Genomic DNA, 27,613 nt, shown 5'->3' with positions numbered 1-27,613 from the left:
AACTAAGCAAAGAAGGAAAAAAGAATAAACAGTGTTTGTAACAGTCGAGGTTCATTGAAAAGTGATTCTACTTTAATTTGGCCAGTGCATGGTTCCCAACTAATCTCTTTATATCTTTAATTTATATCTTCTAAGTAAAAAAAAAAAAAATAAAATAAAATAAAAATTGCATATTATGGGTCAAATTTAACCCATTAGGCTCTCCATACTATACAAAACAAAGTAGGTCTGGCTCTCTTTTTAAACTTTTGCCCAGAAAACAACAAACCTATTTTATACTTACAAAGTTTGCTGATCATTAAACTCCCAGTGCATTGCAAATGCCCTGTAAATCTTTTTGATAAAGGACATTTGGCCAACCTTTCAGGATGTCTCACATGTAAAGCTTAAGTAAATATAATTTGAATTAAAAAAAAAAATCACTACCATAACCTTATGTAAACATAGTGTGCAATCAGAATTTTTGGATTCAAATGAATGCTGAAATATTGATATTCGCAACTACTCTATTATCCACATTAGCAACATCCCCTTCATTACAAATAACATACTGTGATTTTTATATGTTTGGAACAAGACCTGGCTGAAACTTAATTAATAATTTTTTTTACTGAAAAACATTTTTGGTTTTTCTGTCAAAATAGTAATTTCTATGGAAAATATTGTTTGTTGATGAAATTATTGGGTTATTTATATTGAAAAACAAAAAACCCCAAAATTCCTGCCATTCATACAAAGACTGGATTGGACAAGTTTTTTCATTGGTTGAAAGCCAAAAACATTTCTGATCTTGAGTTTTCAGTTTGATGAAAAACCCTGAAAAAAAAAGAGAAGTACAGAAAAAAATTTGACTAACAATTATTTTGTCAATACTTCTCATGGAAAATTTAGGGGGGAAAAAAAACCCATGACCATCTCTACTTAGCACATTGTTTGTTTCTTGATGCTAAATGGAAGATTTTCGACAACATACCAGCATTTGAAAAATTTTAATTTCTTTTAGCTGAACTGGGGGTATCGTCAGCGTTGTACCAAAATAACGTGAACAAAACTCAGATACTTTCTGTGTGACTATCTCTAGTATGTCTTGTATTCCTTCCAGGTCCGTTTCAGAAGTGTTAAATCTTGTGAATAGAAATGCGTATGTCATGGTTTCTTGGCAGATCTTGTAAATTGCTGTGTATTGTTATGGCGGGAGTCATCACATGGCCAAGTGATGCATAATCTTACAAGTTCTTTTCCTTATATTGCAATAAAGTTTTTAGCCTTTGAAGAAATGCTGTATTATCTTGTTATGCAGTAGTACTTGGACAGAAGCTGCAGCAGAGAGCAGAGAGTTTGCTGTCTGCTTAATTCTGGGGACAGAGTAGCTTCTTGGAACTGGACTTTGATGTGTGGGCTCAGATTTCTGAAAGAGTGGATTGCTATGGACATACCGTATATGACTTGTGTATGTGAGTTTAAGTAAAGCAATTTACACTGAGGATATACCCGGAGTCCACATCCCTGATTTTCGCTTCCATTGGGAAGCCAGTCTACAAGGGCTTAGACAGCTACTGTCTCTTGGCAGAGTGCAGTATTTGTGTCAGAAACAGAACACTGGTGTCAGGAAAAGTGGCAACAGTACATTAAGTTTAGAAACTTGCGCTATGTTTCAGTTGATGTGCTTTAATTTCTACCTCTTGAGCAGCATTGCCCAAAACTACAAAATGTAAGCAGAGAATGTGTTCCGACATTGTTTTAATCGCAAAATACTTTATGTTGAAAGGACCTCCACTGTCATCTAGTCCATCAAAATGAACTGGGGCAGTGATTAAGACAAGTGTACGTGTGCTCCTGTGAATATTTATTTCAAGTGAATGTTAAAGTATTGAAAAAAAGTCTTCAATATTTGTTGATGTATTACCGCTGCAAGAGCACTGACATTTTTAAATGATTTCTAAAACCTTGAAGGTCTCTCACACAAATCGCCTATGCCAGGTGGGGAAAGACAACTTGTTGTCTTATTGCTATACTGAAACACCCCAACCCTCACCAAGGATTTGTGAGCAGGCCTGTTAATGGTATTGAATATATAGCAATAAAGATTTTAGGTGTTTTTAAACTAAAAGTATGTACACAAGAGGACCGGTGTTTATAAATTTGGTTACCCTTCCTAGTGTACTCAGCGGAGGAGAGATTCCCAGCCAGCAGGTCAGAATTTCTAACGAGGTTCTTTGAATATTAACCTTACGCTGAACAAGTAATGTACAGTGTAGGCTTCATTATTTACAGTGAGTAACTTTACTTTGAATTCCACAGGACATAGCAAGGAGTTATTTTCTTTAAAAAAAGTAAATCCTTGATACCATACAATAACCCATGAGTGTATGGTGTAATTTTTTTTAAAAATGCACTAATTTTTTGGTTCTTTTGGACTCTTCTTGAGTTTTATTGTTAAAATTCATTTTTTCCCTCTTTTTAGCTGTGGATGGATTTCTAAAAACTGATGAAAGACAAAGATTAGCAAAGGAAAGAAGAGAAGAAAGAGAAAAATACCTAGGTAAGTTTTTGAATGCTATATGAGTTTTAGTGGAGTTTCAATTATTAAAAGTAAAATAATCACATTTTTCCTCTTTTGAATTTTAAATGTTATATTTCAGTCTACCTTTGTTTTTTTTTTCTCCTCATCTAGAAATGGTTTAAATTGCTGAATCTAATTCATTTTCAAATAGATAATGAATGTAATTTTCTAGGACTCTTTCAATTGATTTCAGTGTACAGTACTTCACATTCTGCATTAACAATCAGTAATCTTCAGTAAATATGCTATTGAATATTTTGACATGAGTGTGTGTGTGAGAGATACTGACTTTTTGGAAGCTGATATATACAAGTCTATCAAAGTCAAGCCTTGAATATTTAAAATGGAAGCTTGATTGGCTGCAGCATTGTGATTTTAGCCTGAGTGTTTAACACTCTTTTAAAATTAAAGTGGTGTTCGTGAGAGTGGCATAAACTAGATATTTTCTTTGCCTTTGTCAAATGAATGAAAAATTTACAAATTCATTTTTCAGTCATGGGAGGCAAAAATTATTTTCAGACTCATTGGTGTAGTTTCTAATGCTCTAAAGAACCATTTACACCTCATGGGAAGTGGAGAGAGAGAGAGAGAATTCTGAATAATTCTCTCTCCCTTATTATTATAGGCAGGGCAAGTAGCACTGTCTGTTAATAAGGTTGCCCAACACATCCTCTTAAAACAACCTGCTTTCAGTTGCTTATAACTTTGCTAAACTTTAAACATTTGGGCAGAAATTTTCCATGCCAGGTTGTAATGGGGTTCCTCTCACCACTTTGCACCTTCTCCTGGTTAGTCCAGGGAATCAGATCTGCAGGTCCCAGCGCCCCCACGCTGTTGTGTCTCACCCGCTGTTATGTCGCCACTTTAGAACTATGTCTCTCCGAAGCCCGCAGCATCCGTTTCATGATACATCCCTCCAGCCATGCCACAATCTGGGCTCTCCCTCCTTCCAGGGGATTCTGCAGTCCCAGTCTAGCCACTTCTTTAGTGGCAGCTGCAGTCCACTGTCTGGCCCTTACCTCAAGGCTCTCAGCTGCTTTTTCTCTGGAGCTAACCACTGCTCCGTCCCACATGCTGACCTTTCTTAGTCTGCAGGGCTGCCAGCTTTCCCTTCCTGAGCTCCTGGGAGTGACTGCCCTTTCTCCTCTCTGCTGGCTGCCTATATAGGGCCTCCTAGGCCCTGATTGGCTGCTCCTAGTGCAGTCTCCCTAGGGCTTTATTAACCCTTTCCAGGCTAGTGTGGGGCAGCCGCCCCACCATACAGGTATTTTTGGAAGATTTCACCAAAATGATTCAGGTGTTTCCAAGAATGAGACTACGGAAAAATGTTGTTTTGTTAATGTCAGAAATTTTTGGTGACCTTCCCTTTGAAAAGCTGCAGTGCCCCCATTCTTTGGAGTAGGGACTTGAAATTTGGCAGGGGTGTGGTCTTTGTGAGTATGTTTACGCTGCAGTTAGATACCCGCAGCTGGCTTGTCCCAAGCTCTAGGACCTTCCCACCTTGCGGGTTCCTACAACCCTTGCTCCAGCCTGAGCCCAGATGTCTACGCCACAATAAACAGCCTCTTAGCCAGAGCCCCTAAGCCCAAGTAAGCTGGCACGGGCCAGCCATGGGTGTCTAATTGCAGTGTAGATATACCCATTGTCAGGGATGTGCCCTTTCCTGTCCTTGTGAAAATGTGCCAGAATCTGGCCAGGTTATAAGCCTTTGAAGAATCACATGTTGCATGTGCTCAGTAGAGACTTTTAGTTGATAAATTCCCCAAAGATTCTGTATGCACTGAGCAGGCTGGAACTTGGTCTCAACAGGGCTTTCTTTGCAATTGTAGCTCTGGGCTGCTGCAGGCCAGGCAGGCCAGATATGGGCACCTGAAATAACAGGAGAGAGACTCTCTCTAATGTGCTCTTGATACCTGCGATTGGTGTGGGGGACAAAGGTGTCTGATTAATGCAGAGAGAATGAGAACCAGGGTTCTGGGACTTCTGGGGGAGTAGATGGGGACAAGGCGCCTGTGAGGGGAGGGGAGGGGAGACTATGAATACAAGCTGTGACAGAGATGGGAGAGGAAAACTAAGGCTGGGAGCAAGTGCTAGATGAGACCGGGACTAAGATCTGGGGTAGGAAATGGCGAAGCGGTGGGCAGACTGAGGTTGGATGAGGAGACAAGTGTGGAGACTGGGACTAGTGGACAGGGAGATTTGGAGTGAGAACCAGTGGGGCAGGGACAGGAGGGGAGATACACAAGATAAGAAGCCAGGGTTCGGTGGGGAGGGGGCGCTAGAACTACCTGGGCAAAGAGACTGGAAAAGGAGTTGGTGTAGGGGGGAGTTATTCAGATACTAGAATTGAATCAGGAACCTGAGGAGGGGGATTGGGACTGAGAGCCAATGGGGATGGAAGTATGGCATGTAGGCCGGAGGGGGGCTGGGGGCGAGAGATTGATCAGATGAGGAGTGGGGAGGGGGAGCTGGTCCTGCGACTGGCTGGGCAATGAGACTTGGAACAAGGAGATGGGGGATGGAACCAGAAATGGTTGGACAGGGAGCCTGGGACTGGAACAGCCTGAGGTGTGGAGATGGGGACCAACTGGGTGAGGAGTATGGGACTGGATGCATGATTTTTCAACCTTAATAATGTTCTGTTAATGTAGCTTTTAGTGTGTGTATAATATATGTTAAAGTTTGTGTGGTACCTGTATGTGCGCACTCTCATACATTCAGATCGATTCTGAATTATTTTTGTTGTCTTTTACCTAAAAGCTTGCATGAGAACTATAGCTTTCTTAATAATTTATTGTCTTCCCTCCTGCTATTTGTTCCTCTATACATTTGAAGTAACAATCCCGTCTATCATGTTGCAGTCATCATTTCCATAGCAATAAATTAGTATCTCAAAGGGGATTATGACTTTCATGTAGAACAAGCCACTGAGACAAACTCAACAACAAAAATAAACGTTCTTCATACAGATGGCCAGAGGGGACAAACAAGGTAACTGAAATATAAAAAACTATTACTAGAATAGCCCACTGCTCAAATCTTTCCATGAAGCTTTGACAGCTATTTAAATTCTTTCTTTAAAGAAGATACTGCAAAATAAGGAAAAAGTGGAACTACTAACCTTTGGAGTTCTAAAAATCAAATTCTGCTCTCTTCATATACATGACTCCCTTTAAAAGCCACAGGAGGCATGTATATGCAGGAAAGAATTTAGCCATAAAGCTATGAAGGAACTCCTAACGTATACAAATGCAGATCACTTGTTAGTCTGATTATAATGTTTATGGAAGAAATGGAATACCTGCCAGTTTGCAAACATAGGATGTACGTGTTATTTATTAAACTAATTAGATTATTGCTAATTTTCTTGTTTACGTGCATAGGGTATTTTTATACATTGTGCTTTGATTTTGTTGTACCAGTGTGTCCTGCATATTGGCCTTTGGTATACTTTTGCTCCCTATTTTCTCATACTGATAAATAACTTTATAGTAGAAAAAAAATCCAATCAAGTTAAATTTAATCTTTTTATTTATCTAAGCTGCCAGGGAGCAGCAAATCTTGGAGAAGGAAAGAAGAGCAAAACTTCAGTATGAAAAGCAAATTGAAGAACGATGGAAAAAATTGGAGGAACAGAGACAGAGAGAGGAGCAGAAGAGAGCAGCTGTTGAAGAGAAGAGGAAACAGAAGCTCAGAGAAGAGGAGGTGAGAGACACTGGTATGGCATAAAGTTAAGGATAAGATTTTTGTCTCAGAGGTCACGGATTCCGTGATTTTCCGAGATATCTGTGACATTTTCCGCTTCAGCCTTGTGCCCTGGGGTGGTGGGCCAGAGCTGTCGGCTGCCAAAGGCTGCAGAAGGCAATGCAACTCTGAGCCACCGGGAGCGGGGGAGGACCCTGGAGCTATCAGTCTCCCCTCCTGTTATTTTTAGTAAAAGTCACAGGCGGGTCATGGGTTTCTGTGAATTGTTGTTTATTGCCCAGGACCCGTCTGTGACTTTTACTAAAAATAACCGTGACAAACTCTTAACCTTGCATGTAGTGCAGCCATCATAGGTAGCATGGCTGTAGGGTAGGGATGGCTATGCTTTGACATTAGCTATCCGGTTGTTATGGCATTGAGGTTCAGCCTTTGCTGCAGTAAGGACCACACTGGCTACAGGCTGGTAGCCAACAGCTGTGCCTAATACTTGCATAGGATTTCAGAGAATTGCATGAAGTTTGTTTTTATATGTATCTCTGTGTGTTGTGTTTGTTTTATTGAGCACTGTGGATGGTATACAGTACTTTGCAAACTGCACAGAGACAAAATGCTCTGGGGACTGCAGTGGAAGGAGTATTTATGGGAAAACTAGAATTGCATCTCTGAAAGTTGATCATTTTTGTCACCATTAATATCTCCTAATGAGTAAACCCTTCCTTGCCTGCAAATTGTGCATATATCCAGTCTACATAACCATGCCTCTCTGTCACTGTCACCTTCTTTCTCCTTCAGTTTTTGTTTCACCACTTGTTGCATCTTGTCTTAAACTAGATTGTGACATCTTTGAGGCAGAGACTGTGGTGTTTTGTGTGCTTTATAAGGCACCCAGCACAGTGGGTTTAAGATGATATTGCAATACAAATATTAAATGTGGATATTCTGCTGTATCTGTGAAGTGGCCAGATTATGCAGTGGAAACTGAAGTCTGTTTGGCCACTGCCAGAAAAAGGATAGTAGACAAGATGGACCTTGGGTCTGATCCAGTATCACAGTTCCTATGTTTGGTCACTGCAGTGTTTTGATGTATTCAATTTCATAGTAGAAATTCTGTTAAGAAATATAAGTACTTCCAAAGAATATAGCTCAAATAGAAGCTTTCTTACATAACTCTGGATATATGTCACTTGTTCTGAGACATTTATAGAACTTCAAGTGGTTTTCTTTGTGGGTGTTCAACCAGAGAATTGTAAATCAACAAATTCTAGCTGAACTTTATCCATGGTCTCTTTGTGTTCAGGTAAATGTAGCTCTGCAAACAATTGGAACACTTCTTTTCCTAAGGCTCTGTGCCACTGATTTTATTTAATCTTAAACTTGCTTGATCCATTTGCCCTTTAGGATAATTGTCATACATATTTTTGAGCATTTCTTGGAAATCTGGAAAGCAATGGAATGACCTGCCCCGAAGCTTTCTGTGAAAAGCTTTGAGGCAAACAAATACCTCCTTTCCTCCCTGCTCCCCTGCCACCTGCAAGAAAAGTCACCTGTTGTTCCATTCTTCTGGCAGCTGCAGACAAACCCCTTTGCTTCCCACTGAAATGTAATATTTTTAAGCACTTCAAAAATATTTTTTCAGCTGTTCAGTGAAGAAGTGGCTTCTAACCAGCAGAGAGGACAGGCAAAGATTTTCAAAGCTTGTATGCTGGATTTTAGATACACAACTTGCAATAAAATTAACCACTGTTGTATGTCTAAATCACCTAGTTGACCTTGAAAATCTGAACCACAGTCTTTACTGATCCCTGCAACACAGTCTCAGCCATGCAATGTTTAGCTGCAGAATGCGCTTTCCACAAGCTGCCTTGCAGTTTACTGCTATCCACATAAGTTCTCTACTGCCCTTCCATCCCAAAAACTTCTTGTTCCTCCAGAGAGACGCTCTAGCTGGGGAAGAGTGCGTTTCTCTATCGTGAAATTTGAGTAAAAACCCCATGTTAGCTGGATGTTTCTGCTAAAATAGCTAGGGCTTTCAGTGTGAACTAATAAAGCACCAGTTAATGTAACATTACAAGAGTCAGTTTTTAAAAATAGCCAGGATGAGGAGGAAGAGTCAGAAAATGGCATGTTTCTTTTTTCATGTCTTCTTTACACTGTCCATTGAAAGTTGAAGCATTTTTGTAAATCCAAATTAATATTTCCTTTTCCTACCATATCACAAAACAAAAACAGGAAATCTCAGTGGAACATATGTAAATAATATAGGCAAACTGAAAATACCAATGTTTAGAATAAAAGAGATAAAGTATCCTAAAAAGCTTGTGTGTACACTTTCACACGCACTCTCTGACAGGGTCAGTTAGTACTCAATTTGTTCTTTTGTTCTGATGGGCAGTGGCCTAATTTCTAATGTAGCTCTCTAAACGCAGTGTGCGCATGTGTGTGTCTGCACCCTTATGGACTGGTGAGCGACATAGGAGGCAAGCATGAAATGAGACTGCTTTAAAACTCTTAACTTGTTTTCTGGTTTTTTCATTGTTAAAGCAGCAACTGATTTCTGATAAATAATGCAGGTAAAACAATGCAGGTAAAAACTATACAATATTTTATGCAGTTTCAAAGCACTGAAGTATCTGAAAGAAAAACATAGAAATGAATAAAAACAAACAGAAAAACAAGAGTTCCTCAAAATAGGAAATTGCAACAATCTAAAAATGTTTCAAAGTTAGCACTCCAAGATATAATGAGGCGTGTTCACATCTTGGAGTAACCTGTGCAGTGGACCACTGCAGTTCTGTCCCATGAAGAAGGCTTTAGTAACCCATAAAGGGTTACAGACTTTTAAAATACAGTGTGAAAGTTCCAAGTATTCTGAAAACAAAAAGCCACAAGCTTGGCATGCAGCTCCAGGATTTCACGTTAACACTTAAGTTCACCACTATTATCCTGCTGCTGTTAATCATAATAAGGTTCCTATTACTATTATCTGTTCACACGTGGGCAGGGGTTGAAGATGGCTTGGGTCATAGTAGATACCAGCACTGCCGCTGCAGCTGATTAAGAATTAAATGTTTTTTAAAACGGGGGAAGGGAGGTTAAAAAAAGATGTCATGGGAAGATGCTGATGTTGCTAGAATAGTTGAATCTCAACTCTTGTAAAGACAGACATTCTAGAGCGTCTTGATAACCTCTCCCTTCCCTGTGGCTAAAACACCTTTGCAAAAGAGAGAAAACATTTCCATGCCAAATCAAAATAACTTATGTCCAGTTCTCTTCTTTCAGTCTATGCACATTTTGTCCTGACTTTAACTTTAAAAGAGAAAACAAAATCTGGCCTGTCCTACTTTACCTGTGATATCCTGATTCTAGGATCTGGTTCTCTGTGGCGCTACTGTCTGTGGAAATGATTTGTTTCATTTTTTAAAAAAAATTATTGCATCATACCAGGAGCAGCCATATTTGTTTTGCCAGCCAGGGCAAAAAATGTTTTTGACTCACCCCTGCTCTGCCAGAGCAGCAGAGCAAAAAATACAGAATGGTTGGCCGGTCAATTGGTGGAGCAAAAAGTAAACAAAGCCAAGTGGCACAGCAGCTTGGCACCCCTGGAAGCTGGAATCCAGGGCGACCGCCCTGCTTGCCCACCCCTATGTCATATGAATCATCTTAAGCATTGCTCCTGTTTTCTCTCCAGACCTCTCCTTCTGAACTTACTTCATTGCTCTGACGATACGATCAACAAAAATGTTTCAAACTAATTGGATGCAGCTGGAAGTACATATCGGTGATCCATCTGAAAAAAAAATGGGCAAGGATAAGAACGTAAGACTGGCCATACTGGATCAGGTCAATGGTCCCTCTAACCCAGTATCCTGTCTTCCCACAGTGGCCGATGCCAGATAATTCAGCGGGAATTAACAGAACAGGGCATTTAGCAGTGATGCATCCTCTGTCTAGATCCCAGTACCTGGCAGTCAGAGACTTAGGGACACCCAGAGCAAGGGGTTTACATCCCTGACCATCTTGGCTAGTAACCAGAGATGGATCTATCCTCCATTAACTTGCTTAATTCTTTTCTGAACACAATTATACTTTAGGCCAGGGGTGGCCAACCAGTCAGAGATGAAGAGCCAAAAAAAACTATAGATATCGCAAAGAGCCACATTTACCTTACCCTCTGCCGAAAATTCGCGCTGATTTGTCAATTTAGGCAGCAGCTTGTCAATTTCACTTTTCCATTCTCTCTTACCCTCCTGGAAAACTCCTGCTGATCTGTCAATTTCAGTGGCAGCTTGTCAATTTCACTTTGGCACCCCATACAATGCACAGAGCAAAGAGCCACCCCTGATTTAGGCCTTCACAACATCTCCTGGCAATGAGTTCCACAGGTTGACTGTGCAGTGTGTGAAGTATTTCCTTTTGTTTGTTTTAAACCTGCTGTCTATTAATTTCTTTGAGTGACCCCTAGTTCTTGTGTTATGTGAGTTCTTGCATTAGGTTAAGTACATACACCCTCACAAACCTTTCTGTAACCATCCTCTCATGATGTTCAAGGAGAGAAGTGCATTCACTTGCATGCCACTTGTAAACGTGCATATAATATTTTCAGAAAATGTACCAGGAAGATCTCAATGCATGTCTGTGGTGGAATAAGCCATGAGAATCTGGGTAGAAAATATTTGTTGTTGTTGAGTCTGTAGAACTTTTTTTTCCTTTAAAAAAGAGGAGTGGCTCTCAACAATCTCTATTAGGCTTATTCCTTTCGTAGGGCTGAGAATCCTTTGCTCAGCTCTTTTGTATTTAAAAGAACTTTTGAAGATGAGTAGGTGGTGAAAGTCCCAGCTGTTCTGACTTTTCTTATTCCTTGTTCCCTTCGCAATGGTAGGTAGAATGGTTTGTGTATTTTTAAGGCAGAGGTCCCCAAACTGGGGGGGTGTCCCCATAGGAGGGGCATGGATGAACCTTCAGGGGGACATGGCGAGGCCTGGGCCAGTCCTCACCGAGGCCAAGAGGAAGCGCCACCCAGCCCTGCTTTTCCCCCATCTCTGCTCCAGCCCTGGCTGCAGCCTCACGCCCGAGCCCCGCTCCTGGCCACGTCCCAGGTCTAGGCCCTGTTCCTGACCACATCCTGGGCCCCAGACCCCACTCTTGGCTGACCCTGGCTCCTGGATGCGGCCCAGGACCCGGCCCTGTTCCTGGACCTGCATCCCAGCTCCGTTCGCGGCCCCATTCCTGGCCCTGGCTCCTGCCCCCATTCGCTGCCCCAGCCTCAGGCCCTGCGGCTGCAGCTCCATCCCCCACTCCAGTCCAACCCGCAATTGGGCCCAGGCTCGCAGCCCCCAACCACAGCTTTGGCCCCGGCTCCTGATTGCAGCTCCTAGGGGGGCACAGACCAGGTAAGGGGGGGGACGTTTGGGGACCACTAATAAGGGCTGTGATAGTAAGTGGAGCAGCTCCAGCAAGGCCCTCCCTGAGGTACTGATTACCTAAGCCCAGTTGCAGAATGGTGTGAAAGTGGGTTTGTCTGGTTTTTTTATTATTATTTAGAAGCATTTCCTCAGATAGGAACTGTGTGAATGTGACAAGTAGAAACTGAATTTTGACTTTAACTTAACCCTCTGTTTATTAGCTACTCCTTTTTTCCTAGGGGTCCCAGATGGCACCATTTTTATCTCCATATTTATTTTAAAAATGTCAAATTCCACTGGATTATAAACCTGAGACATTTGGAGGAAGAAAGCACTCTCTTGTCCCGAAAAGTTTCAAGTGTGGTTTTTACTAGTGTATAGCCAGTGGTTTTGGGAAGTTTGCTCCTCATATTTTTGTAAAGTTCAGGTCTGTCCTCACTCCTACCCCAAAGCACCTCTCAGACTGCGGCGCTTTAGAAAGTCTTTCAACATATTCTAAATGTCTCTCTTTTTTAGATATAATGTCCTCCGCTCCTCTCACGTTTTTTGTTCATAAAGCAACGTGAACACATCAAAATGTACAATATTGGATTGCCACTCTAACTTGTACTAGTTGTGTCAAGCGTATTGGGTGCTCTTGCTCATTTTTCTACATTGCCCATTCATAAATTATTTTTGAGTAAAAATGTTAGATAATTTTTAAAAAGGACAAGGTTGACATTGAATCTACCACTGTATTGAGGTTTAAACAAACAAGCACTGCAGAATAGGTAGGTAGAAACATACACAACCCCAGCACTCAGCCTCAAGGCATCTTAGTAATAGCTGTTATAAAAATATTCTGCAGCATTGGAAGGATTTCTCTCAGTTAAATATTCATTATGGAGTACATTTCATATTTTTGAAACCTACATTTGGGAAGGATAGGTGTTTCAAAACCCAATAGATTGGAAATGTTTGGGAACTCCAGTTAATTTCTTTTTGAACTGAAATATGTGAACCATTTTTTCATAACAAATGTTGTAATTCATTTGTGTGTAATTTAATCCAATATATAAAAATACACAAAAAACTTCACTCTAAAGCCGTTAAGGTGTAACACACACAACATACCTGCCACAAACTCACAAGACTAAAGAAATAAAGTGAAGCAACCTCGCCAATACATACCTTCTCCACTTGCAAACATGAACATTGTCATTGCTACAACTATCGTACATCACAGACCATGCACTGCAACCTTAACTCTGCCCTCCCTGTGCCCTTCCGCACACTTCTTCACCAGATATTTTTTCCCTGTCAATACTAGTAGTTGGGAATGTCTGGAGTAGAAATAGGTTGCATTAAAAGAGGGTAGTTTGGTAAAGGCTGTGTGAAGAAGGACAGTTAAAAGGGGTCATAAAGGCGGGCATCACAATTTGTGATTGTTACAATGCATATTATTCCCTCTTAACACACACAATTCTCTCCCTCGTTCCTGTACAAAAGATCCACAAAAATAAAAGTTGAAAGTGGTGATATTTAGAAACAGTGCAACAGACCACATACACAGTTTTGATTTTTTTTAAATCATTTTTGTTTTGTTTACTTTGTATAAACAAAATTAATTTTTTCCTCTAATCTTACAGATAGCTAGTTTAGATGTTTGTAACAGTAGGTACAAAAAATTCAGGCAGGAGCATGACATTTTTAAGCTGTCCTTAACAAATTCCTTTTTGTTTATACCCATGGTGATATTTGTAAAATAGTCTTGAAATTAAATAAGAAAAGAAATGGGACTTTTTTTTTTTTGTTGGTGTATTATATTTTGTATAGATGAAAGGGAAGTTCTCTGATCAGTTTACTTGCATGCTCTGTGCTGTTTTCTTTGTGTTTTTAAAGCTTATTTTGGGTGATCTAAATTATTCTGTTCTTTGGATTGAGGAAACTTGGGTGGATGGCTATAAAGGTTTTTGAAATGCAGAAATAAAATGTATATTTTCTGTATGAAAAGTAGATGGCTCTTTTCAGGTTTTCATAGTTGCTTATTCTTGATTTAACCTTCATGCAAAGCCCATGGAATACTATAGGATTGTTTTTGATGGCTCAGCATATCCATAGTGCAGCAGTTACCTTCACTACGCTATTACAGATTCAATTGGGAAGTGGACATCGTGTTTGAAATGTCTTTCCAGCAGGTAGGGCCTATGTAACAAAGGCAGCAAATTTTGTGCGTTGCTCATGGAGAAATGCATTTGTGTCCTACTGTTTTGCTATTCCTGGGCAAATAATTTGGTTGTAGCAGTACTAAATCCAAACGTTGTTTTTCTAACCCTGCATTTTACAGGCTACCAAGCTATTTTCTTGGTTTTTGCTTTAAGTATATGATATTTTGCTGGTTTAAAATGTATATGTTTGTTAATGTTGTGAGGCTTTAATATTAAAGTCTTCTGTGATTCTCTGATGAAAGGCACTACATAAATGAAAGTATATATTTTCAAATAAAATACACAGAAACTCCTTTTCTCTCTGTTTCATACTGTGCAATTTAAGATACCAACTTTGGAATGTGGGGAACATGAGTTTTAAAATACATATAAAAATCCAGTATTTCCTTTAGACTATTTCATTTTGTGTTTTATTTTGTTCAGATAACAGTGGTGTTAGTTATTTTAAATGCTATCAGTTTGTTATATGACCTATAAAACAGAGGATGAGACAGTCTTTGCCCCATGGGGTATTAAAATATAAACAAACAGACAAACTCATATCCAGGAGTAGGAAGTGGCCTCCTGATGAAATCAGTGGATAAATCATGGAGGAGGATGGGGTGGGAGGCATTTATACTCAGTCAGGCATAGGACATATTCTTTACTTTCATACACAGCACTGAGATGGTTTATAGTAAAACTAGGATATGTTTATTGATAAAGAATGTAGATTTAAGTGATAGTAAGCAAGAGTAACAGAGACAAATGTTTACAAATAAAACAGAAACATGCTTCCTAGTAATTCAAACTTAATTTTAACAAGTTATAATCTTTGCCTATGCTTTCTTACTTACATCAGGTTACCAGCATATCCAACTAGGAGTCCATCCCAATATTCCTCAGCTGGCCTTTCTCTTCCTGTAGCCCTTCCTGGTCTCAGGCTCTTCATTAGTCCAGCACTCTTTAAATGGTCTTGGCCCTGGTATCAAGCCATATCCCAAGCTCCCTCCTGGAGCTTTGCCCTCTCTGGGCCTTTCTGGCACCAGCTCTCCAGCTGGGCCACTAAACAGTTCAGATCCCCTTCAGGGGTGCATCAAGGTACAGGCCACTTCCCCAGTGGCTAAGGGAGGACTCGGGCCTGCCCACTGCTCTGGGACCCAGCCCAGGGTCCCTATAGATAGCAGCTGTCCACCGCATCCCTTTATGTAAGCTGCATCACTGCCATGATTCCCTGGGCCACTTCACCGTGAACCCAACACATTCTTCACCCTTACCTCAGGGCCTTGTCCTGGTTGAGTCCCAGTAGCCAACCAGGAGTGACTCCAGTTCCTGCCAGCAACTGCTCTGAGGTCCTTCAGCCAGCCAGGAGTACCATTTTCACTCCTCTGGCTCCAGACAGCAACTGTGCTCAACTCTGGCCCTGTGGCTCTTTTTATACTAGCCTGCGGGACCCCTGCACTACTCCACTAGCTATGCTTTCCCAGTTTGAAAGCAAACAATTGATACTCAATTTGAGTACCGTCTTTCAATTAGTTGTGAACCCACATTATAGTAAATTAATCTAGATCACATTTCCTTAATTTGTTTAGGAGAATGTCATGTGGGACTGTGTTAAAAAGCCTTATGTAAAGTCAAGATATATTATGTCTATTGCTTCCGCCAGCCCCCCACCCCCTCCCCCAATCCAGTAGCCTTGTCGAAGGAAATTAGGTTGGTTTGGCATGACTTGTTTATTTTTTTCTTCCTTATAATACAATTATCATCTAAGTGCTCACAAATTGATTGCCTAACAATTTGTTCCAATATCTTTGCAGATATTGAAATTAGGCTGACTGGTCTGTAATTCCTGGTGTCCTCTTTGTTACCCATTTAAAAGATAGGTACTATAATGTACGTCTGTATAAAAAGCTATGTAGGGCAGTAACTGGAGGAAGGTGGGATCCAGGGTTGTTATACTTGAGAGACTATTATACTTGCAACATTGATGGAAAGGAAGAGAGAGCAGCATGGACACATGAGTGAAGATTGGGGAGGAGGGAACACAGGAGAGTTAAGAGACCAGTGTCCTCTGTCAAAGTGAGGGAGGGTGATGGTAAATGGATGGTGGTTAATGTCAGTGGGAAGTTGGTGATTTAATAGATTGGCGGTAACACAAGGATTTTGAGATTGGGAAAGGGATTAACAGTGATGAATAAGAGAGATAATGTGGTAATCTGGAGAGAAAATTTAGAGTGTAAGAATCCAGCGTTGGGTGAAAAATAGGTTGAAGTGACCAAGGCAGGGAGTAGGGGAACTGATCCATAGCTGGAGGTAAAAAAAAACAAAAACAAAAAAAGAACCCAAATGTTGAGGTAAGAAAGTGAGAGGCATCAGAATTGGACCAGTCTTCAGCATGAAGCGGCCAAGGATGAAGGTGGATAATGAGAGGAAGAAGGACCAGGATCATGGGGGGGGGACAATAGATAAATGGAATGAGGGTAGGGCAAAGAACCAGATAATGCCCATTTTGAAGGAAGAAAAAAAGTAAGAAAGTAAAAAGCTAATGCCACCGTGTTGACCAATAAAGCAGAGAGAGAGAGAGAGCGAGCACTGTACAGGGAAGGTGGCAACAGACACAGGAGGAGGAGTTGTCAGGTTTCAGTGAGGGCGGGGAGGTGGAGGCAGTAGGAAATGAAGATCATGCATAAACAGTTGAAAGATTTAAGGTGGGGCAAGATTTTCAGAGGAACAAAAAATACACAAGGCAGAGGGAAGGGGAGAGGGAAGTGAGGAGAGGCAAGTTGTTCAGAGCATGAAGTTGTAGGTATGTTTAAAAATGTGTGTCTAAATTAAATGGTCTGTGCAACTCAGATTAGGATAAAGACACTCAAACATCTAATCTGTAGAGAGTGTTATAGGGGAAGCAGGGATTTAAAAAAAAAAATCAGTCATCCTGCAGATGCAACCTACTTTAGGTTTGAAGTGATCATTTATCTGTGCAGCTAGGAGGAGCCACTGGCATTGCAGCAGTCTGGATTAACAGTGAAGGAGAAAAACCTGAGGCCTGCTTAGACAAGAAGGAGTTAATGCTTGTCAAGCATTATTCTTATACAAATTAAGTCCAGAGCACAGCGGCAGTCACCAGCCTGAGCAGATGCTAGGCAGTGATGCAACCTGTGGTATTTACTTAGGCCTCTGTAGTGACCTCTGTGGATTGCAGACAAAGGATACTCTTATCTGGAGGTAGATAGACATACTGGTACCTTCTGTATTCAGTTCTTTTTCTTTTATTGATAGCAGGTTCCTGTAATAATACTATATGGGGTGACAAACAACATTTAGTTTTTTAGTATTGATCAGAAAGCACAGGTGAACTGAATTAGATTTTATTTCTCTGTCTCTTAATTTTTTGCAACAACTTCACCAGGAACGTTTAGAAGCCATGATGCGGCGTTCACTAGAACGTAGTCAGCAGCTGGAACAGAAACAGAAGCGATGGTCATGGGGAGGAGCACTGGCTGCAGGCTCAGGAGGGAGAGATGGTGAGTGAAACAGGCTGCCTGCATTGCAGATCCTGAAGTGCAAAATGCATGAGATTAAAGATAGATAAAAGGTACTTTTTTTATAATAACTGTGATCCTGTTTTTCTGACATGTAGCATGAATAAATGCTTTGTAATCACTTATCGGGTTTCCTGTCCATGGTATCTTCTGGAAAGAAAGGTCATTCCTAACTTTGTGAACGCAGATCATTTGAATAGAGTAATCAGAAACTGTTTTGGAGATCACAGAAAATGGTAAAATGAAAATTAAAAAAACCCCAACACGTTCAGCTTGCTTACATATTCATGAAGGGACTGAGTGCTGGCCCAAGCCTTTGCAGAACACAATCTGTTTTTGTCACTGGCACTTCTAAAAGCTCACAGGGATTTATAGATGATTATGCAGCATTCATAGTTTTAAATGGATTTGTCCACTTACTTTTTGTTGTTGTTGCTCTTTTTGATTTGGTTTCATAATTATTTCATAATCAACCATGTACTGCTTTTATGTTTAAAAAAGGTATGCATATTTCTTCTGTTTAAATCATTTAAATTGATTTAAATTCACAGGGTTTCCAAATGGACTGTTTTATTTTCAAACAAACAAACAAAAAAAACCTCTCTATGCTCAAATGATGAAATATGACTGCTGCTCTCTTCTAAACAAAGTGCAAATGTATTTTAACTGTCCATGTTAAAGCAAAAACATTTAGCTTTATTTCACAATACAATTTTCAGGGTGTCATTTAAGAAAAATTGGAAGAGAAATATACTTGCAACATAATAAAAGCATCTCTTATGCTTCTAGAAAGCAGCCTTTTTATTTTTCTAGTATAGCTTATACGTGATTTTTTTAACCTATTCGATAATTTCTTTCGCCTCTCTTTGCTCTGATTTTTCTGCTGTATAGGTGAATCAGAAAATACCCCACCCCCTCTCCTAGGTTTAGCTGCCAACACCCTTCCTCCAGACCCTGTGACCTCTACTGCTGCTGATGATTCCTACAATGGTATTTCAGAGAATCACAGTACCATAGTGTCTCGTTTATAACTGTTCTAATCACTTTAATCCATCCACTGATCTTGTCCTTCCTAACCACTGTTTTTCTTATGATTTCAGTCTGATACTCTACAGTATTACCATTAAAGATGTGGAACAAATGTCTTTTTTTCTTTTAATTTTGTCATAGTGAAGCAATGCATGCCTTGCATTCCTGCACAATGGAGACATTTCATAATTTTTCACTAACTTTGGACTTGAATAACTCAATAAAGTCACATCTTTGTCAAATTTGTGGGCATGGATGTATGTTTTTTGTAGTTTTTTGTGTATGTATCATTTGAGCAGCTTGTGCAAGAGAGACCTGATAGGGGCAGAGGTTCTATTTTAAAAACATTTCAATTATACAATAAGAATAAATGTTATGGAGACAGCATGTCACCATCATGTACCTTCCAGCCCCACCCTCCACATCCACAATATTTTAAACATAACTAAGCATTGTTGTTTTAGAATGCTGAAGTGTTTTGGACATTGTAATGATGATTACAAATTCTGATTGTGCGTTTGTCCTTTTGACAACTTTATTGCATTTTATTTTATACATTAGATTAGAATTTTAGTTTCGAAGGACTGTGAAATAGATCTTGTATGTCTAGCCCAGGGATGAAGCTGCATAGTGGTTTTTTGTTTGTTGTTTTTTTCCTTCAGCTGCAAATTTACTTGACCTATTTTGGAAATTTAGCACAGCCAGTCTACTTGAGCTATTTTTTTCAAAGATGGGCACACTGCCTGCAATATGCATGAGTAACTGTTGTACTGCAAAAACATGCATATGAACCCCCAAAGCTATTACTTCTGAGCAGGGATGCATGAACAAAGCAGTATTTATGTACAAATCACTATTTGCAGGTGTGCACGCATTTTCTGGAAGCAATCATTGCACCTATCTTTTAAAAATGCAAACATAAGGAATTGCTTACTGTAGCAGACAGGGCCAAATCTTGCAGGTGTCCCTTAGACAACACTTCCGCTGACTGTAAGTAGGAGTCATAGTTGAGCAAGGACTACAGAATTTGGAACATGAATGTGAATTACTAGTTGAGATTTCTTTGTTGTCAGAAGAAACAAAATGTAAAAAAATAAACAACCCCCTGCAAACCATCCAATATGCTTGTGCCTTCTTACCATTATTAGCAAACATGTTGTAGTTCACTGCTGCAATAACCTGGCATAAGAGATTCCATCATTATATTTAATTTATGAATATATAGGACTAGTTATCAAGCCAAAATGTACTTTATCAAACAATATTGTAACAGAAATAAAAACAAATGTAAACAGTTGGGCCAAAACCAAGTTACTGTTTTGAAAGTTCTTCTGCACAAAATAGTAAAGAGGTGCTAGTCATACGCTCTAATAATTACAAGAATGATCTCTAATGACATAGATACATAAATTAGTGTTGAGTATCCTTTGTTTTGTATTAGAATATACTTGTGAGTTGCATCTCCTCCATATTAAATCTGAGAGATCAGGGAAGAGTTCAGATTTGTCATGTTTAAGGATACGATTTGGTCATGGAGGTCACAGATTCTGTGGCTTTCTGGGACCACCATGACATCTGGGGCAGAGCTGGAGCAGCTGTCACCCCTGGGGCCGCTGCCACCGAACAGCTGATCGGTTGGCCAGCCCTGGGCCACGCAACAGCTGATCCAGCAGCAAGCCTGCTGGAGTAACAGGCTGGAGCAGCTGCAAGCGCCAGCAGCTCTGTTTTCCTCTCTCCCCCAGGGTATTTTTAGTAAAAGTAAGGAACAGGTTGCGGCTTCCGTGAAATTTTGTTTACTGCCTGCGACCTGTCCCTGACTTTTACTAATAATACCCATGACAGAATCTTCCCCTTAGTCATGCTCATGTTGCCTCTGTAACTTTCTTCTTGTACAAGAATTGCATTTCTTTCCTTGATACAATTTCATTCATTTGGACTTAATATGAAGTCACTTGCTCCTGGCATTTTGGAATACAGAGTATTGTAAAATTGAAATGTTAAAATCACAAGTAGGAAAATTGTATCTCAAACTGCATTGTATAAAATGCAGGTGTCAACAGAATTGGAATAGGATTATCTGTTCTACGTTATTCATTGCCCCATATGAGTGACAGGGTCCATGAGTACAAAATGAAAGGTTAATTATGGGAGCATTCAACACTGTAGTATGAATATAAATATCTTTAATGCGTTTCTCTGCAGCATGTGACAAACTTTCAGCTTCTACAATGAATCTGCCAAAGCAAATGGAGTCACCAATCAGTAAGCGTCTCTCCTCCTCCACAGCGGCAATAACATATTCCCCTGACAGAGGCAAGTGAATACGCTGCTCATTGTCTCTTATCAACATAAACTCTTCTATGTTTAAAACAAAACTTGTCCATAGGTCGTCTTGTAACTTTTGAGTTCTTCACAATAACCAGTTCAGTCTTATTGGGGTGGTGAGTTAATATATGTTAATAAAAGATATAATGATCTTAAACACATGAAATAGCTTTATAGCCAGCCCAGGATAATGCTACCATGTTGGGGATCCCAGGCTTCATGGAATTAAATGTTGCTCAGCAGATATAAGTCTGTGCCATAGAGGATGAAGTGCACCTTCGTGTAACCATTTTGGGTGGCCAGTTACCTGTATTACTGTGGCTCAATATTAGTGAGGAAGGGCAGGGCAATGAAAACATTGGATGAATTAAAGAAAGGGTGCGGATTAGTTTTTTGAGATGCGATATCTCACACTCTGCTGTATTATGCTTCTGCACCTTAAATAAATACGAGGTTTATTTAAACAGTAAAACACAGCATGCATTTCATTTCTTACTGGTTATATTTAATCTCTTGATGCACTAAGAAACAGGGCTGAGCACATAATGTTAATTGCAGTAATCCCCCAGAAATGCATTGCTTGTGATGATTTAGCCATATTAAGAAACTATATTAAAAATGGGTGCAGGTGTGTAGTTATATAGTGTTATTGACAAAAGTTTGTCATCGTTGTGAGCCAGTTGGAAGTCTTCATTTGTGTCAAGCATTCTAGAGCCTTTTAATTCAAGTTAAAGGCCTGATCATGAGAAGCTCTGCAGATGATGAGTATTCTGCAAGGTTAGACCCTTTAGAGGGTGGTAACTGTACAGTACATACTGAAGATTTGTCCCTCTGTGAATTGTTTCTTTTAGAACAAATGAGAGAAATATTTTGACAAAAATAAGAAGCAACAGTAAACATGCTTCAGTTTGAAATTAATTTTTACAGTTGCTTAAGAAATATAAATGTAGAATGTGGAGGTTATGGAGATGGGTGGCTTTATAAATGCAGGTAATAAGAATATGTTTATAAACATGTATAGTCATACCTCATGTTTATGAGGAGGAAAGGCATAAGGATGTACTGTATAAATAAGGTTTATACAACAATGAGACTCTGCATTTTAAATGACTCCTGGTATACTTACCACACAAATGAGGAACTGCTTTGTCACTGGGGAAAAAGACAAATCCTTTTCATGCTGAGTCATGAAAGCAACCATTTTGCAGAACTGAAAATTTTTATATAAAAAAACAAGTGTAATCTACTGTATTTATTATACAGGTTGGAAGATAATTTGGGAGGTTTAAAATGATGAAGAGACCAGAAACCTCCTTCAGAGGAGAATTAACTTCTTTAACAGAAATTTTAATTCACAAACATAATAGGTTTTTTCTTGTTCATTTCATTTGATCATTTCACTGGTTTTATTTGTTATTTTTAAAAATTTTTGTTTAGTTTTTACTTTTAAAATTTATTTGTTTTATTTGCTTCCATCCTTCAGCTCACCGCATGCACCTTAGTCCAATGGAAAACTTTATTGTTTCTCGACTGTTGACTCCCACACAGTCTTCTTTAGCCAGAAGCAGAAGTACATTAATGCTTTCTGAGCAATACAATGATTCAGGTAAAAATGAAAATTGTGCACTTTGAAATTGTTAAGGTATGTGTTTAGCTGCACTTTAAAAATTGCATAAAGAGATGCTGTCTGTTATTTTCTAATATAATTTTACTCTCCATTTTGGGTAGTAATGTCTCAAAAGCATGGAAATTTTCATCTTCTACCATTTTGTCTTTTGTGGTTCTTACCTTTATTTATAAGAAAATCTGGTGACAGGATCTTGGATTAAATAAATAAAATCAACAGGAAATTCCAAACCAGGATAGAATAATTATGAGGTAGCTCAACTTTTGGACCTACTCTACACGGTGTCCCATTTATCAGAGCAAAAGATAGCACATCTATATAGTGCCCTTTATTCTCAACACTCAAATAATATCCAAAATACAAATTAGCATTTTAGACATGTCACTTCACCCATAATTGTTTTATTGGGGCTCAATTATTTACTATGGAATCGCTTTTGTCTTTTTTAAACGAACAGATCATAAGAGTTAAGTTCTTGGGTATACTTACAAAATAAACTAGAAGCACATAGTGGAGGATATTAGTTCTAATGATTTGTGTGTGTGTGTGTGTGTGTGTGTGTGTGTGTGTAATTTTATAGGAATTAAGAGAGTGGTGGTAGTTAGTGCTTCTTTTCTGTATATTATAATCTACAGCCCTGCCAACACAAAACTAAACTTGGCACCAGTCTTACCAACTTTCTGAATCTGAGTAATCCCATTGACTTCAGTGGGGCTACTCACATGAGTACGTATTTGCAGAATCGGGACCAGAAGTAGGAAAAGTTTTGTGCACCTTTTTTTTTTTAAACGGACCTTCTGCAAAGGAAATTGCTTACTTTTCAGGGCAAAAACGTGATAAGGTACAGGATCTATGTCATCTGTTGTCCCTATATTATGTGACTTAAATGTACTCATGTTCTGTACATTAGCTCTGAATAAAAAAATGTTCAGCAGTACGTTACAAAGCAAAGAAATCTTCTCTTTTTCTCCTCCATTTTTGTTTATGATATAAAAAGGAAGACTCATTAAAAGATCCTCAGTTTTTTGTTTCTACGTGAAAAATATTGTACGTTGGTAGTTATGATATACAATACTTCAGGCAGGAGAGAATTCCTGATTTGCTGTTCACAAAGGAACTGCTTTTAAATAAGTCTCAGAATGTCAATGTACTCTGCTCTAAATTAAAGGAGAGCTGCTAAGACAGAGTAAAAGTATGTTGCTTTTACTGCATAGAATCATGGAAATGTAGGACTGGAAGGGACCTAAGTAGGTCATCTAGTCCAGTCCCTGCACGGAGGCATATCTTTTATGGGTTTGTCATTATTTATATAGAAGACGTCAAACACGGAAAAAAAATTTTAAATTTTTTCTTACATTTTTCCAGTTAATGTTGTTTTTTCACATGTGTAAAAGCTGCCCAACATATAGCCAAAGCAATATTAGCAAAACGTAGAATATCCTCTTTTCACAAACCTTGGTTCAAATTGCATGTTTAAAAAAAAAAACAGAAGGAAGAAAAAGCCCTGTGATTGTGGTGTCATGATGCACACAACCAGTGAGCTTTCAAATTCAAGGTTATGTGTAAGAACAGTAGCTGTGCACTTAGTATTAATAACTGTGCACTTAATATGTCTGACCATGCTTTTTTTAGGACTCATGGGCACAATTTTTAAAAGCGCCTATTTGATCTAGGTGACTGAGGTCTTCTCTACTCTTGAAACACTACAGCTGCACAGCTGTAGTGCTTCAGTGTGTGTAGACACTCACTACTGTGATGGGAGGAGTTCTCCCATTGGCGTAGTGAATTCACCTCCCTGAGAGACAGGAACTAGGTTGACAGAAAAATTCTTCCATCGACCTAGCACTATCTAGGGGTTGGACCAGGGGTTAGATTAGTTAACTGTGTCATTTGGGTGTATGGATTTTTCACATCCCTGAGCGATGTAGGCTGGGTCAACTTAACTTCTGAGTGCAGACCTGACCTAAGTTTCTTTTTCAGAAGTGACTGAGGCATTTAGGAGCCTGTGTTGCTTTTGGAAATTTTACCCTTTTCTTTAAATACTTATTCAAATGTGACCCAGCTATAGTTATCCTATTATTCTTTTTTTATGAGCGTTTAATAAAGGAGATCAGCATTCTTCAGAAGAGGGGAAAAATCACAAAATCTTAATTTACAAAGTTATTCAGAATGTATATGGGTAAAAGAGAGATATTTTAGTGCTCAGGTATTTTATGGGCTTTTTAAAAATGCATTTAGTCTTATGTTAATGATTTTAGTGAAAGCATTTTTGATAAATGAGACCATTCTGCACATATGCAAAAGGCATGGTATCTTAATGTGATTTAAATATCCATTTAAACAAAACTTTTAAAATGTCATTTGCTATGTCTAATGTTATAACAAAGTTGTGCTGTTTTCTCCTCTCCTCTGCTTCCTCTGTCTGTTCCCTTTTACTCTTGCTATTGTACTATAACTCTTTAGTATTCCATATCTGTCCTCGTGTAGCACCAGCTAGTCCTCTTAAATCTCCCTACAAGCCATCCCCCACCCGAAGTGCAGAAAGGAAGAAGGCAGCATCAGCTTCCACTTCTGATGCTATGAAAGGGGCAACTGCAGCGGAAGTCACACAGGTGGGTTTGGAACATGTTGTGATTATGTTCTTGGACAAAGTTATGTTGCTTTTAGTTGCTATGTTTCATTATTGTACAATTTTTTAAAAAACAGAAAGCAGAAAAATATTCATGTCAATTTGTTGGTTCTATTCACCTGTCAGTCAGCAAGCAGGTTTTTAATATCTTCCCGGAAAGCAACTTAGCCTCTATTAACCAGCATTACTAGAATGACACTTCTGTATTCAGGGAATCTGCATTTCTGGCAGTGAAACATATTTTCTGGTTGTGCTATGTCTTGTGAAATCAGGGTTTTGGGAATGGGTTCTCAGCAGCATGACAAATGAGATCTCGCCACCGTTGAGAGTGTTTGACTATGAATAAAACCATCCTGCTGGTGAATTGGCAAATTTTCCTCACACTCTGGTAGCTTACCTAATATATTGGCAACATCTCTAATTTATACCTGTCAAGTTTCACTTCTTTTTGTAGATATCATTTTAAGTGAAATTTATTCAACATTTTCACTATTGACAACAGTACACCTTCTATAGAGGCATGGAAACTTAACTTAGCCTGAATGTGCCTAGTCACTGCATAACAGCTGAGAAAAAAAGCTCAACTCTTCTACAAAATCCTCTGACAATGCCATACCTCTTGTATTAATTGATAAAGACAGTGTGTCTAGTATTTGTTTAGAGTGTGAAAGGTTTTTTTGCGACAGTACCTACTATGTGTGCAAGACATAAAAATGTATATATAGTATTTTAAAAGATCTTGCACTTCAGTTGTATACTGGGATAAAGAAAACTTCCATTTTATGCATATGTTATGCAAATCTGTTTATATGTCCTTGTGTTATTAACTATCTGTATCGTTGAAGTATTGCTTTTCATTACAAAAGCTAAACAAAAATACCTGAATTTCTTTTTCTAGACTGAAAAAATAAAAAGAGAGAAGCGATCCCCAACACCTGTTTCTTCATCTGGCATGGTATCCCCTCTGAGAAGATCTGATTCTCCTGCAAGCATGTCTAAAAGATCTGCATCACCTGCAACACCGAAGTATGAATGTTTTCTCATTGGTCTAATACATTTTGAGAATGTCCTATTGTCCATAGGAAAATCATTAACTGCTTAGTGGCTTCCTTAGAAATTTTTATTAGAAACCAGATTAATTTGAATTGTCATTTTTTCTATATTCTTGTGTGATTGTCTCTGACAACATTTCTTTTTCTCTTTCTCAGTCCCACTCATGAACTGATTGCTGTTAGCCTTTCACGTGGTAGCTCCCCTGCTCCCAGCCTCAGCCCCCAATCATGCCACACTCCCACCTGCAGCCGGGGAGGGAGGGGGGGGTGCGTGCAGACAAGGGTAGGGGGAGTGCAATTTGGGGACTACTGAGCTAAACAAATTTATCCTTAATGTCCTTACAGCTTCATCCTTTTGTTTGTTCGTTCGTTCAGTGTACTATTGTGTTTGAGCTGATGACTGCCTATAACGGTTTTGTGTTACCTGTCTTCTCTGTGCCCCTTGGAACAATCTTATCCATCTACGATATGATCTCCTTTTGCTAATTAGTACAAAGGAATTGTTTTTAACCTTGCCACATGCTGATGCACTTCCCACTGAGTTTCATTTGACACAGACCAATCTTCCTTAAAAACAACACAAAAACTCAACTCTCCATCTGTTTCAAACTGTTTCTCTGTGGCCTCTTAACAGAAGAGAGTTTTGTGCATGTTAGTCAGACAAAAGAGTGTAGGGATTTCAAGGAAAAATTTCCAAAAATAACCTTGCCTTTTCCACTATGGCTGTGGGTTAGTCAACACTAGAAGTGTTACATCAGAGCAGCTGCACCGATGCAGCTGTGTCGCTGTAGCGTGGCTGATGAAGATGCTCTATGCCAATGGGAGAGCTCTCTCCCATTGGCATAAATACTCCACCTCTGCGAGAGGTGGAAGCATAGCACCAATGTGGACAGCACTTAGGTTGCTGTAACTTGCATCGCTCAGGGGGTTGGCTTTTTTACACTGCTGAGTGACGCGAGTTATATTGACTTAAGCGGTAGGGTAGACCTGCCCTATCTCTCTCCTACGAGCTAGGAGTGTGATTGCACTTGCTCTTGTACACATATTCACACTAGCTCTCATGGAGCTAGCCTCAATATAAATAGCAGTGTAATTAGGGGAGCACCGGTAGTGGGAATGGAAGCACAGTTGATCTATGCTGAGTACACTGTCCTGACATTGGCTCAGCCCTGCCTATATTGCCGTAGCTACACTGATGTTTCTATGCATACTAGCTCCATGAGAGCTAGTGCGAGTGTGTATTCATAAGCAGAGGAATCATCCCTGTCTTGTAGCGTAGACATAGCCTTTATTGACTCACATCTTCCAGAAGACCCCTTACATCAGCCACAAAACATTCTTCACCCATGTTTCCCTCATGGTTCACAACCAACTGTCATATATTAAATATATGGTAAAGTCTTGTGTTTCCCAAATATTGGTGCTACATGAATTTAGACTGAGACAAATGCATATAACATTAAAGAATGAAATGGCAACTCTGCAGAGGACCCAGTTTTTAAAGCACCATTTTGGACAGCCCAATGAAAAATTCTGCTCAGTGTGTGATGGCT

General features: G+C 39.4%; 1 protein-coding gene across 6 annotated transcripts in view; it reads left to right on the top strand.

The window, feature by feature from the left end:
• MAP7D2 (MAP7 domain containing 2) overlaps nucleotides 1-27,613 on the top strand; it is a 142,285-nt gene that overhangs the window by 77,897 nt on the left and 36,775 nt on the right. For 2 of the 6 annotated variants that reach the window (XM_067545002.1, XM_067545007.1), the window contains exons 2-9: nucleotides 2,465-2,542; nucleotides 6,105-6,268; nucleotides 17,266-17,380; nucleotides 18,290-18,388; nucleotides 20,630-20,740; nucleotides 22,236-22,358; nucleotides 24,843-24,991; nucleotides 25,907-26,034. In XM_067545002.1, coding sequence (XP_067401103.1) covers nucleotides 2,465-2,542; nucleotides 6,105-6,268; nucleotides 17,266-17,380; nucleotides 18,290-18,388; nucleotides 20,630-20,740; nucleotides 22,236-22,358; nucleotides 24,843-24,991; nucleotides 25,907-26,034 — 967 coding nt within the window. Of the gene's footprint in view, nucleotides 1-2,464; nucleotides 2,543-6,104; nucleotides 6,269-16,628; nucleotides 16,663-16,719; nucleotides 17,082-17,265; nucleotides 17,381-18,289; nucleotides 18,389-20,629; nucleotides 20,741-22,235; nucleotides 22,359-24,842; nucleotides 24,992-25,906; nucleotides 26,035-27,613 lie in introns of those variants that run through there. The other 4 variants (XM_067545003.1, XM_067545004.1, XM_067545006.1 and 1 more) reach the window with 4 other exon arrangements.

The sequence above is a fragment of the Emydura macquarii genome, unplaced genomic scaffold (assembly GCF_026122565.2).
Source record: "Emydura macquarii macquarii isolate MOO-44397 ecotype Brisbane River unplaced genomic scaffold, CSIRO-AGI_Emac_v2 contig_1043, whole genome shotgun sequence".
Taxonomy (NCBI): Eukaryota; Metazoa; Chordata; order Testudines; family Chelidae; genus Emydura; species Emydura macquarii.
The sequence above is the reverse complement of the archived record's forward strand: the minus strand, read 5'-3'. Positions and strand labels throughout refer to the sequence as shown.